The sequence below is a fragment of the Schistosoma mansoni genome, chromosome 2, assembly GCF_000237925.1.
Source record: "Schistosoma mansoni strain Puerto Rico chromosome 2, complete genome".
Classification (NCBI taxonomy): domain Eukaryota; kingdom Metazoa; phylum Platyhelminthes; class Trematoda; order Strigeidida; family Schistosomatidae; genus Schistosoma; species Schistosoma mansoni.
Window position 1 is genome coordinate 25,613,250 of NC_031496.1, and position 13,335 is coordinate 25,626,584.

Sequence of the window (13,335 nt, forward strand, 5' to 3'; positions counted from 1 at the left end):
TGTAAAAATTCCATTGGTTTTAGTCCATCCAGGGTTATTTTCGAATGATGTTGTTAAGAAGAACGATGAAGCTCGGCGACCAAACCATCCAGCTCAGAGAACAAACCCACATCAAAATCACCCACCTGAGCTACAAATCTTCTCCACCATACAATACTATACTTGAATTCCTTGATCATACATTACACCAAACAAGAAATCATACATTAAAGGCACAATCCTATCATAAGTGGTAAAGAGCGGAGCAAACAGTATAATTAATTTGTAATAATTAGGGAATGGTAACATATATAACACCAGTTGATAAGTCCACTGAAAGTTTTCAATAAGGGGAATACAGAAATGCAACAGAATGGTTATTTACTAGTTATACAATCATATTATGAATAATAATAACCCGGGAAATTTTCCTGAAAGTCCCAAATTTTCCAATATTTGTCGCGTTATAGAAAACTACATTACTCTGATCTTTGCAGTGACTTTTATTTCACCTTTACTGCTGGTGAGGTTATCTATGAACAGAAAATCCACTTCAAGATCGTTTTAAGGTGAAAACAAATTGCTTACTTATAGATCAGTGACCTTACATTAAAATAGTCAGTCCTTTTGAGAAATTCAAACAATGCAGTAGGAAGTTAAAGTTTGTCAGAAATACATGGTATGTTACCGCAATACATTTTAAGCAATCTGTTACCGATCGACATGTGAGTGTGAACATATGCAAGTAAAGATGAGTAATCGGTATTTGCAGACTGGGTGGGTAAAAAAAGTATCAAAATGTCTGGAAAAACAAAGTTTATTCAATGATCTAATAACAGTAGATGACAAGCACCTGTCTTTTATCATTACCAAACACAGTTGAAATAGACCATTTATATTGTCCTAATTCAGCTTTTGTAGTTTTAACTCATGTGCTGGTTATTTAAATTTTCACCTTAGTGTTTAAGACTTCAGGTGATCAGTTTCTTTTTAGCATATTTACATCCTCAGTAGAATGTCTTGATAGTGCCATTAGGTCACAGGCATTTTTTAAGCAGAGATGAATGGTGGCTAGCAGAGGAATTCAGGACGCACGTTCCATCCTATTTGGTACTTGTCAGCTGGATGTACCTGCATCCCAGAATTAATGTTTACTCGGGGAAAATAAAGTTTAATTTTTTTCATAGCATCATTAGGTCTTAAATTAATATGGAAAGCTGTTTGGGAGAATTTTTAAGTTTTCTTAGTTAAAATCGTGAGTCAATTGAAGCTAGACCACCTGAGAAAACCTGGAAGCACTGGACGGCCGTTTTGTCCTATTGTGGGACTCTTCAGTAGTGCGCATCCACGATCTCGCCTCGCGAGATCCGAACCCTGAACCTACCAGTCTCGCACCGGAGCACTTAGCCGATAGACCACTGAGCCGACATCCGATGGTGTTAATGTCCTGGGTTCGAATCTCGCGAGGCGAGATCATGGATGCGCACTGCTGAGGAGTCCCACAGTAGGACGAAACGGCCGTCTAGTGCTTCTAGGTTTTCCTCGGTGGTCTAGCTTCAATTGACTCATGATTTCAACTATGAAAATACTGAAATCTCCAAAAAAACCCTTCCGATTTTTAGGTTTGTTGATCATCAGTCGTATTGTCATAGATTAAACACCTGTAAATTAAATGAATTTAATATCGAATTCTAACAAATATACTTTTATATAAAGTATTCAAGAGATTATTCAAAATATTATTGTTATTTATTATTTAAAAACACAACAGGAACGGATTCTTTGGGCATGTTTAGCTGGCTTAGCAACAAACGCTAAAATGTTGGATGTAGCAGAAATAGCATTTGCTGAAATCGAAGAAGTAAGCTTTTTCAAAGACAGAAGAGCACGAGATCATAATTATTCTATAAATATATATTATTTAACTTGCTGTATATAACTAAATTATTTTAGATAATTTTTCTAAAACGCGGTTGTTAGGGATGCAATGTGGTAGGCCTAGGAATTCAATATATTGACACTGACTTCTTAACCGCTTTCTAGTCCTCAGAGATATTTTACTCTTGAACACTGCACCGTACAGCAACAGACTAAAAATACGAAAGACGTTCTGGATCCAAGGCCAGTGACCTTAAGATTTCAGAAGTTTCGGCAAACATGTTGAAATCGCTGATAAGATCGGTAATCATCATATAATCCGTCGTTTTCTCGAATTGCTCCGGTGGTTTCAAGAGATCGCTGACTGGACTAGGTATTCTCAGCATTAACTGTGCCCTGTAAGATCCTTCTAGAAATTCCATAGGACACCCCGTAGGACTAAGGACTGATACCACAAGCATTCGTTTATAAGTAACACTCAGTACAAGCAGATAATGTGGTCACATCAACAAGGAACGGATTTAGGAAATGTCAGTCATTTTCTTTTGACTGTGTTTCAGCTTTAAAGATTAATTTTTTTTTATGTATACAGGAACCTATAACAGACAGAAATAATTGAATTATAATTGTTCACCTTTGATATTTGTTCAATAGAGAGATAATTTTTAGCTTTTAGATAATTAGATTCTAGTCTTTGTAAGAATGTAAAATTCTGTGATTTTGTTTGAACTGTAAAACGTTCAATGTTCAAGACCCGTATTTTCAATTTACCAGACTAACATAAAATAAATCAGGTATACTCAACTAATGGAGTTAAGTTATAACACCAGACTATGTAATTGTAGGTTACTGGCTAAAGCTTTGAGATAATATAGGATTAATCCGAATTATAATAGATTGACAGAAGTCTGCTAACACTCTTATGGTGTATAGTGCTTATGTCGACAGACATAATTATTATGTAACATCAATCTGAAGTTGAAAACCTGACAACAGAAGGCTAAGAACATCAAGTTGAAGAGGATAGAAAGGGAAATAAAAAGAATTTGTGAATTGGGAGAATCATAAGTCGGTTGTTCCCGTCTGATTTCTCTTTTACTACACTTTACATAGAGCTCGACGGCTAATTATCATAAAAATTCAACAAAAATAATAATCCTTCAGGCAATTAAAAACAGAAAACATTAGTTCAGGAAAAGATTTATATTCCAAGAAGTCATGTTTATATTATGGTAATATTCAATCTGTTTATATAAGTAATATCTATGATTTCGGGATATATAACAAAAGCAGCAAACCAAAGATGAAAGTAACCAATCAGATAAAAACATTGCAGAGGACTTCCTTGCTTATCAAAACTATAATTTACTAAAAAAAAATAGGAAGAAGATACCTTTTTTTACTTTCCTAGTGTTATATCCGCGTCTCTTGTTACTTATACCGATAAAAACGAAGAGCCACTGCAATTCCCATGATGCTCAGTAAGAACATCAAAACTGGTATAAGTAAAGAATTATTAGTTACAAAATACGAAGACAATCCTAGTCGAAAATATATTGATTGTACACTCATTTTAAGTAATAATTAGAATTAAATTACGTATATAAATAAATACCCGAAGTTTTAACAAATCACATGGTGCACATTGTGCCAGGCATTACTTGGCTTTCATCTTGAGGTGTCATAATTCTCCCTTCAACTCCCAAGGCAGAGTTTAAATGGTTTGAATTATTTTTTCTGGTTAGCTTTTTTTTAGAGAGTTAGTTCTCTACAGGATGGAGCCACTAACCCCATGACCGACCCTCCTCCTTCTACCGAGCTTGGGACCGGCAGTAACTCTAGAAGAACTACTGGTAGAGTTGTGCCGGACATAGTTCACATTAATTTTACACAAGAATATCACATCTTGTATAAACATCACGCCCAAACAAATCAGTGTTATACCACATAAAATATCACACTGGAAATCAGAAATAAATATTACTCTTAGTAATATTCACATTGAATTAAAAACAGGATTAATGTTAAACATGAATCACAATGAGTAAAGATAATGAAATTTTCTTCCTTTTCATTCCGTCATTTTACCCAGAACACTTCATTTGAAGCAAAATCTGTTCAGATTATGCTATGTGAACATATCATATTACATCATATCACATCACTTCAATTCTTACATGAAACAAAGTTACTGATATGATAAGACAAGGATCTTGTACAAAAATTAATTCTCGATCTTATTACATCTTTGATAATGTTGGTTATTTTCTCGAAAAATAGTTCGAATCAGAGTTATGTTTTATTTTGATATCTGTGAATTTTACAAATAAAATTTTATTTTTAGTATCTTTCATACACTTGGTACTCGATTACCATGAAATTATCCTTTGCTTTTTTTTTTTAATGGCCTTTGCCCATCAAAGCTGTTTAGCATTACAAAGTCATTCAGACATAGAGTAGTAATCTTTGGTTAATGATATTTTAAGCAATAACTCCTAGTACTGTATATTAATTAGTGAAATCAACCAACTATTATTATTATTATCTTTTAATGAGCAACTTCTTACATACAAACTTACTCCTGTTATTCCTCGTGGAGAAGCATAGACCACACACCAGGACTCTCTATCGACATCTGTTCTGGGCAATCTTTTCCAGTTGTTTCTAGTCGCTATTCATTCTTCTGATGTCTACTCCACATGTAGTTCTTCTAGGGTTACTGCCGGTCCGAAGCCCGGGTAAAGGAGGAGGGTTAGGCATGGGGTCATCAACTCTATTCCGTAGAAAATAAGCTTGCTAAAAAACGCTAACCAGAGAAACTTTTTATTATACAATAAAATGAAATATCAAGTACTATGGACTATTATAAGAATTCCCAGTAGATACAAGTTTCTACAAATTGCTATCAGCAAAGATTTGAATTATTTCACTGTTGATATTCAAGATTGAAATTCGATCGGCTTTTGTTGACATATGCCCATCCTGCATAAACAACTTCATTATACGTATTTTGTCAAAAGTTCTTACAAAATATATGAATACGAAAATCATCCTCACTGAAGAAGTCGGTGGTTTTCTCAACTCAGTAGCTCAATGGATAAGATGTTTAACATTTCAGGCCATAGGTACTCGATTTGTGTTACTTACTTACTTACTTACGCCTGTTACTCCCAATGGAGCATAGGCCGCCGACCAGCTTTCTCCAACCCACTCTGTCCTGGGCCTTCTTTTCTAGTTCTTTCCAGTTCTTGTTCATTCTTCTCATGTCTGTCTCTATTTCTCGGCGTAATGTGTTCTTTGGTCTTCCTCTTCTCCTTCGACCTTCAGGATTCCATGTGAGGGCTTGTCTTGTGACACAATTGGGTGATTTCCTCAAAGTGTGCCCAATCCACTTCCAGCGCTTCTTCCTGATTTCTTCCTCCGCTGGAATCTGGTTTGTTGTCTCCCACAGTAACTTGTTGCTGATAGTGTCTGGCCATCGGATCCGAAGTATCTTGCGTAGACAGCTGTTAATAAACACTCGTATCTTCTGGATAATGGCTTTCGTAGTTCTCCACGTCTCTGCCCCATACAGAAGAACTGTCTTGACATTTGTATTGAAAATTCTAACCTTGGTGTTGGTTGACAATTGTTTTGAGCTCCAGATGTTTTTCAGCTGTAGGTATGCTGCTCTTGCTTTGCCGATCCGCGCCCTCACATCTGCATCTGATCCACCGTGTTCATCAATGATGCTGCCCAGATATGTAAAGATTTCCACATCCTCCAAAGCTTCTCCGTCAAGTGTAATTGGATTGGTGCATATTGTATTGTATCGGAGAGTCTTGCTTTTCCCTTTGTTTATATTGAGACCTACTGCTGCTGAGGCTGCTGCTACACTGGTCGTTTTCTCCTGCATTTGTTGTTGCGTTTGTGATAGAAGAGCCAGATCATCCGCGAAGTCTAAATCGTCAAGCTGCATCCTGCCTGTCCACTGTATCCCGTGCATTCCTCCAGATGTTGACGTCTTCATAATCCAGTCGATCACCAGGAGAAAGAGAAAGGGTGAGAGTAGGCAACCTTGCCTAACACCGGTCTTTACCTCGAACGAGTCGGTGAGTTGTCCTCCGTGGACGATTTAGCAGTTTAGTCCATCATAGGAGTTCCGTATGATGTTGACTATCTTCTCAGGCACGCCGTAGTGTCGAAGAAGCTTCCATAGTGTCGTCCTGTCCACGCTATCAAATGCCTTCTCGTAGTCGATGAAGTTGATGTAGAGTGATGAATTCCATTCGATTGATTGTTCCACAATGATACGTAGAGTTGCGATTTGGTCTGTGCACGATCTATCCTTACGAAATCCAGCTTGTTGATCTCGAAGTTGAGCGTCCACGGAATCCTTCATCCTGTTCAACAATACTCTGTTGAAGACTTTTCCTGGTATTGAGAGGAGAGTGATGCCCCTGTAGTTGTCGCACTTGCTGAGATCGCCTTTCTTTGGTATCTTGATCAGAAGTCCTTCTTTCCAGTCTGTTGGTACATGTTCTTCGTCCCAAATCTTACTGAAGAGGATGTGGAGTATCTTGGCAGTTGCTGTTACATTTGCTTTCAGTGCCTCTGCCGGGATGTTGTCTGGTCCCGCTGCTTTGCCACTCTTGATTTGTCTAATGGCCATGCTGATCTCTTCAATTGTTGGTGGGCCAATATCGATTGGGAGGTCTGTGGGTGCTGCTTCGATGTTGGGTGGGTTCAGTGGAGCTGGTCGATTCAAGAGTTCCTTGAAGTGTTCTACCCACCTGTTTCGTTGTTCTTCAATATCGTTGATTACTTTGCCTTCCTTGTTTTTCACTGGTCTTTCTGGTTGACGGTAATTTCCAGCAAGTTTCTTTGTTGTATCATACAGTTGTCTCATGTTTCCCTCTCTTGCAGCCTTTTCCGCTGTCATCGCTAAATCTTCCACATATTTACGTTTGTCGGTCCTGATGCTCCTCTTCACTTGCTTGTTTGCCTCTGTGTATTCGGCTTGTGCCTTGGCTTTTTCTGCTCTTGTTCGGCTGATATTGATTGCTACCTTCTTGTTCCTCCTTGCTTCAATTTTATCCAGTGTACCAACAGTGATCCATTCCTTGTGATGGTGCTTCTTTTGGCCCAGAACCTCCTGACATGTTGAAACGATTGCCTCCTTGATACCTTTCCAGCTGCTCTCTATGGTGGTTCCCTCTCCATTGAGTAGGTCATGAAAGGCCTCGAACCTGTTGCTGAGGGCTATGTTAAATTCGTTGAGTTTGTCAGCATCTCGAAGAAAGGCCGTGTTAAACTTTTGTGATGTTGTCCGCGCCATTGTCCAGTGCTTCTTGAGTTTTAGTTTCATCTTGGCGACCAGCAAATGGTGATCGGATGCTATATCAGCTCCTCTTCTGGTTCTCACATCCTCCATCGTCCTCCTGAACTTTTTGTTGATGCAGACATGGTCGATTTGATTTTGTGTAGTGTGATCCGGTGAAATCCAAGTGGCTTTGTGTATGTTTTTGTGTGGGAATATGGTGCCACCTATGACCAGTTTATTGAAGGCACATAGGTTTGCAAATCTCTCACCGTTTTCGTTCCTTCCTCCCAGTCCATGTTGTCCCATGACGTCTTCGTATCCAGTGTTGTCCTTTCCAACCTTGGCATTGAAATCTCCCATTAGAATTGTCAGGTCCTTGGTTGGGGACTTCTCGAAGATCGACTGCAGCCTATCGTAGAATTGGTCTTTAGCGTCTTCATCGTAGTCGTTGGTCGGCGCATAGCATTGGATGACGTTCATTGTAATGCCCTCTCTCTTTGTTTTGAAGGAGGCTTTGATGATCCTCGGTCCATGAGATTCCCATCCTATAAGTGCATTTTGTGCCTTTCTAGACAGCATCAGTGCCACTCCTTGTGTATGTGGGGCATTTTCTTCTTCATGACCGGAGTATAACAGAAGTTCCCCTGAAGACAGTCGTTGTTGTCCAACCTGCGTCCAATGTGTTTCACTGATTCCAAGCACTTCCAGGTTGTATTTCCTCATTTCCGCAGAAATTTGGAAGACTCTGCCGGTCTCCCACATTGTCCGGACATTCCATGTACCTATAAAAATTGTCGCTCTGGTTGTAAGAAGGTGCATCGGCCTCATGACTTCCGAAGGAACTCGGCTTTCATCATGAGACGTCATTTTTCCTTCTACTCCCAGGGCAGAGTTTGAATGGTTTGAATGATTTTTTCTGGTTAGCGTTTTTTTAGCGAGTTGATTTTCTACGGGATGGGGTCGCTAACCCCATGCCCAACCCTCCTCCTTTGTGTGGGCTTGGGACCGGCAGTAGCCCCTGGAGGAGCTACAGGCGGAGTTACTCGATTTGTGTAGTGGTATGAAATTCAACATTGAAGCTCATATATATAGCTGGTAAGTCTCAGACAAAAAGAAATATTACTCTTGGATTTAATTGTAAACAATAACCCGCGTGAACTTCTTATTTGACGGAGCTGTTCATACATAATTTAACTATTGACCATTAGCAAAACTTTTTCTAATCATTAAAACATTATTATTTAGGTTGATAAAGTGGAATATATTCGATATATCAAAAGTTTACCTACGACAGAAATGAGAAATGCTGAAATCTTACTTTTATCAGGTTAGAAGTGACTTATGATTGTATTTTTAAAATACTATCTCTATGCTATAAATTATTTCCGCTAATGATTGTTTTTAACGAAGGAGGTGATTGCAAAATCAAGATTAGGAAGTTTTCTCTGTTGATGTTGTATACTGTGGAGAATTATGAATGGTAACTCTGAGAACTATTTACGGATCAATATGATAAGTATATTTCCTATTGTATAATTGTTAAGTAACTAAAGTATCCGTATTCCTGTCCCTCTTATTATAAGCATTATTTTGACCTATGAACTATTATTATACGATTTATCATTCTTGAGTTATCCCTATTATATTAATTACTGTTCTCCCCTATTCACAGCCACATTTGGCCAAATCTTGTACAAATGTTATTTTCTATTTTATGGTACGACGTGGTCAGTCTGTTTGGTATATAAACACAGTATGTTTAAGAATAATGATTCATATTGCAGAGGCTGTTATTGGTGTTCTGGACTTAACTGGCTGGGCTAGGCAGAAAGCAGGATTGACAAGTACTCAAGACTGCTCATACGGCCTTTGTGTATCATTGGGCGATCAATAAATTCACTGTTCTCCGATTGACGGGAATCAGCACGTTCATATATCAAACAGGGCACGCACGCACCCTCACGATATAACAGTTGGATATTATCATTAAGTAAAACTGTTATACACAGATAATAGAATAAGTTGACAAGATGATCGTAATATATAGGCTTGGAGACCATTGAGTAACATAAATTACGTTGAGATATATTCTCTTTGTCGAAGTTTATGTGGAGATCTTGATCATTTGTATTATCTTGAATGCATATTATGAATCAGTCTCAAGCAAGGATGACAAAGCTGTTTAGCCTTCATGGTTTTTACTAACACAACATAATATTAAATTCACTTGGTGTTGGTTACTTGTGTCTTCTCATTGTTGCTTAGGAGTGCGATTGATCAGTCTGTTATTAGCAGATGTGCATCCATCTTTTCTTATAACACTTGTGACTTCAGGCAATATCGAGGCAGTCCGCACAGGATGCACATATGCCAACAAGAGCCTGATCAATTGTAGTCCTAAATAACAATGAGAAGATACAAGTAAACAACACCAAGTGAATTTAAACTTCACCCCATTACACAAGCAAGTGGCTATCAGGACTCAGTATTTGAGTAGATAACGCGATGGCGTTTGAAGCGAACGGTACTGGGTTCGAGTCCCAGAGTGAACATCAACTCTGAGATGCAGGTACGTCCGGCTGACAAGTCCCAAATAGGACGAAACGCGCGTCCTGGATTCCACTGCTTTCCACTATCCATCTTTGCTTATAAACAACATAATATTACTTTATTTAAATCGTGACTGCAGCATAAAATACCTGCACTGATTACAATAACTAAGATATCATGATACTATCTTATGAAGACTGTTGTAGAGCAAACGAAAGCTTTTTGATCAATAAATTTGCAATTTATACTGTATTTGTAATTTATCATTTTAAAGTTTTTCCTACGGTTATAACAAAAAAAGATAAGGATTTCATTGAGCATACACTTGACACTAGGCTCAATAGATCACGATACTTGATCACATGATGCACTTACCTGGATTATATGACCAATGATCATGAACCTGAATAAAGTAGAACGAAAGCTTATCAACACCATAAGTCAGTCGACTAATGTAATCCATTTTTCATGAAAGATCATTGCTTACAATTTGGTGTGATCGAATATGTATATGTTCGCTCATTAAACAATCATGGTTCACTGTTATTTACCACCTAACTTGTAGTATCTCTTTGGAATTCATTTTTGTCAATTTTTTTATAGGTGAGTATCAAGAGGCTGAAGCAATTCTGCTACAGAATCATTTATATTTTCGTGCTATCATGCTCAATTTGCATGCATTTAAATGGAATAGGTGAGTTATTGAGATTGGTATTTTTCTTTTCTTTACTTCATTCCAGATTAAATTCTCTGATTTCTATTAGTTTTAGTAAAGAATAAAGGATAGTCAGTCAGTCAGCTACAACGTAGGACCAGGCACATTTATGCATCGGTCCAAGTTGCCATACCTCGTTAGCACAACAAGATCAACACCGAATTCATAGAAGTAGTTAATTTAGTGGTTGTAGTATATAAAAGAAAGGTTGTATATGATGATATAGTCTAACCTCACTATTACTTACCCGATGATCCTAGCAGACACGAGCAATATTTCTAAGGCATCTGTGGTCAAATACTAGTAACTTACGAGTATCTTCTACTCTTAATGGCCATGTTTCACAGCCGTATATTAGAACAGAGCGAACTGCTGTGCAGTATACTCGTGCCGTAATTGATAGACGGATATCTCATCTTCACCATAGGTGACGTAAGTTGGCAAAAGCCAAACGAGCTTTTTTGAATCGGCGCTGAGATTTCGTCAGACACCAACCCATTAGGGCTGATCAGACTTCCAAGATAAGTGAAGTTGTCGACGTGTTCGACTACTTCACTCTCTATCCTTAGTTCAGATGTTGACGCAGACCAGTCCTGGAGTAACAATTTACATTTGGATGGGGAGAAACGCATCCCAAACATCCTGGCATTATTACTCAGTTCTAACAGAAGACTCTGCATTCTGTCAGCGTCTTCACCGAACAGCACTATGTCATCTGCGTATTCTATGTCGATTAGTGGACTCCTTGGTAAGAGATGAATTCCTGAAAATTCAGTCGACGAGAGTGTTATTTCCAGCAACAGGTCTATAATGAAGTTAAACAAAAAGGATAAGTTAGTGTGAATTTCATTACCAAGATTTTACTTACTAATTGTCACTTATTAGTAATATTACACTGAAATAAAGAAATTTATCTCTGATGTTTTGTGACCAAATTTAAAAGTGTGTTGTGAATTATTATAAATGACAATGTTAGTTGATAGATGAAACGCTTTATGATACTTTGTGGCCAAAGGTTAACTCCAAATGTGATCGAATTATCGACACGAAATCTTTGAATGCAATTGATATCAAAGACAAAACCAGAAGAATAGGTCTGATCTTATTGCAATAAAATGGTACTATACAAACTATTAGGTAAAAAGCAACAATGATTCGACGGCATAAGCAAGTTAATGTAACTTAGGAGTCAAATATGATTTTTCATTGATACGAATATACGATAGTACTATGGCTCTATATTGGGCACTCAAAACGAGATAATTAGAGCATTATACTAGATCATGCAGCATGTACAAGTACAATATCTGGCAGAAAGTAGAGAACACATTAATAAACTAACAATAGGTTATTTAACACAAATGCTGATATCCCATAGTGGGTTCAGAGCACAAATCCACAATAGAAAGGGGGTGAGACTATAATTCATGGACGACCTTTGAGTGATACCAAATAGTCCTTGAGAAACTTCGACCACTTACTACGGTCGAAATAAATTAGTTTAAAGAATAGAGACTAGGATTTCCATTTATAAGTTGGGATTAGGAATCAGAATTAGAGTAATCATCACAAGACGATATCAGGTATTATGTAAATCTAAGGTGAGGATAAACTCTACTCTCGTTCGCAATAGTGACCCTTGTACTTGACAACCAACCAAAATGAAGTGGGACTTGTTACTTACACGTTTGTAATCTATGATAGAGGATGTGTTTCCTTCTGTCATTTTTGCTGGCTTATATGAAAAATGTATAGTTTTCTAAGAGGAAAATACTACTCCATCATCCTATGAACTTGTAAAGCGTAACGCAATCAGTCATGATGGAAAAGAAATTGCAATATAGCAAAAGTAATACCTCTAATTCTATAATATAAATTGTTACAGAATATCTATAACTAAGTATGCGAAAAAAAGAAACTAACTACTTACTATGATACACTCAAAAAACCTGTCAACATGGAGTTCATCCCTAACTATATGGATAAATAGATTTTACACTAAAATGCAAGAGCCATAATCTTAGATCTGATTCGTTTTCCACGGTGGTCTAGCTTCAATTGACTCATGATTTCAACTATATATAAAAATTACTTAAAATCTCCACAGAAAACCCCTTTCCAATTGATTGTTTAACGAATTCCGATAAGACAACTGATTAGAATCATTGAATGTAATTGTCACTCAGATAATACGTGATAGATAAAACAGAAAGGAGTTCAGTTTTTTTTTACTTATTAATGATTAGCTGCCATGGCACATCTAATCGTATTCCATCCCTCTTATTAATACTGTTTAGATTAGCCCATATGTATGGGGCTTCGCTGTTTGTCTCTCATTGTAAGAATTGAAATGTTGGATTTACTTCAAATTCATTTGCTGAGATTTTACAAATATATTATTATCAGAAGGGGTTTTGTGGAGACATTAATACCGTTGGATGCCGGCCCAATGGTCTAAAGGTTAAGGGCTCTGGCTCGAGACCGGTAGGTCCTGGGTTCGGATCTCGCGGGTGCGGGATCGTGGATGCGCACTGCTGAGGAGTCCCATAATAGGACGAAACGGCCGTCCAGTGCTTCCAGGTATTCCATGGTGGTCTAGCTTCAATTGACTCATGATTTCAACTTTGAAATATATTATCACTATTTAAATTGATAATCATTATTATTAGTTTGATGATAGTCCCATTGAATTTGTATGTATTATCGATAACTAATGTGCTTATTTCAATGTTTGCTTCTTTTGATTCTATTCACTCATTCATTTACTTACAGAGCACTTGAATTGGCAAATAAATATAATTTAGCCGTTGATATTGTATTATCAATGCGACATGATTATTTAAAACAATTAAATCGTGTTGAAGAATTACATTCCTTTAATACACAACCAAAACAAGTAAGTTGAATATTA

The 13,335-nt window shown here is 37.4% G+C and overlaps 1 protein-coding gene across 1 annotated transcript in view; it reads left to right on the forward strand.

Annotated features, from left to right (window-relative positions):
• The window catches only part of Smp_124630 (putative wd40 repeat-containing), a gene marked incomplete at both ends in the record, with an annotated part of 31,492 nt that overhangs the window by 16,884 nt on the left and 1,273 nt on the right, over window positions 1–13,335 (forward strand). The window contains 4 exons of the mRNA XM_018796205.1: window positions 1,751–1,840; window positions 8,405–8,486; window positions 10,313–10,403; window positions 13,197–13,320. Coding sequence (XP_018650441.1) covers window positions 1,751–1,840; window positions 8,405–8,486; window positions 10,313–10,403; window positions 13,197–13,320 — 387 coding nt within the window. The remainder of the gene's footprint in view (window positions 1–1,750; window positions 1,841–8,404; window positions 8,487–10,312; window positions 10,404–13,196; window positions 13,321–13,335) is intronic.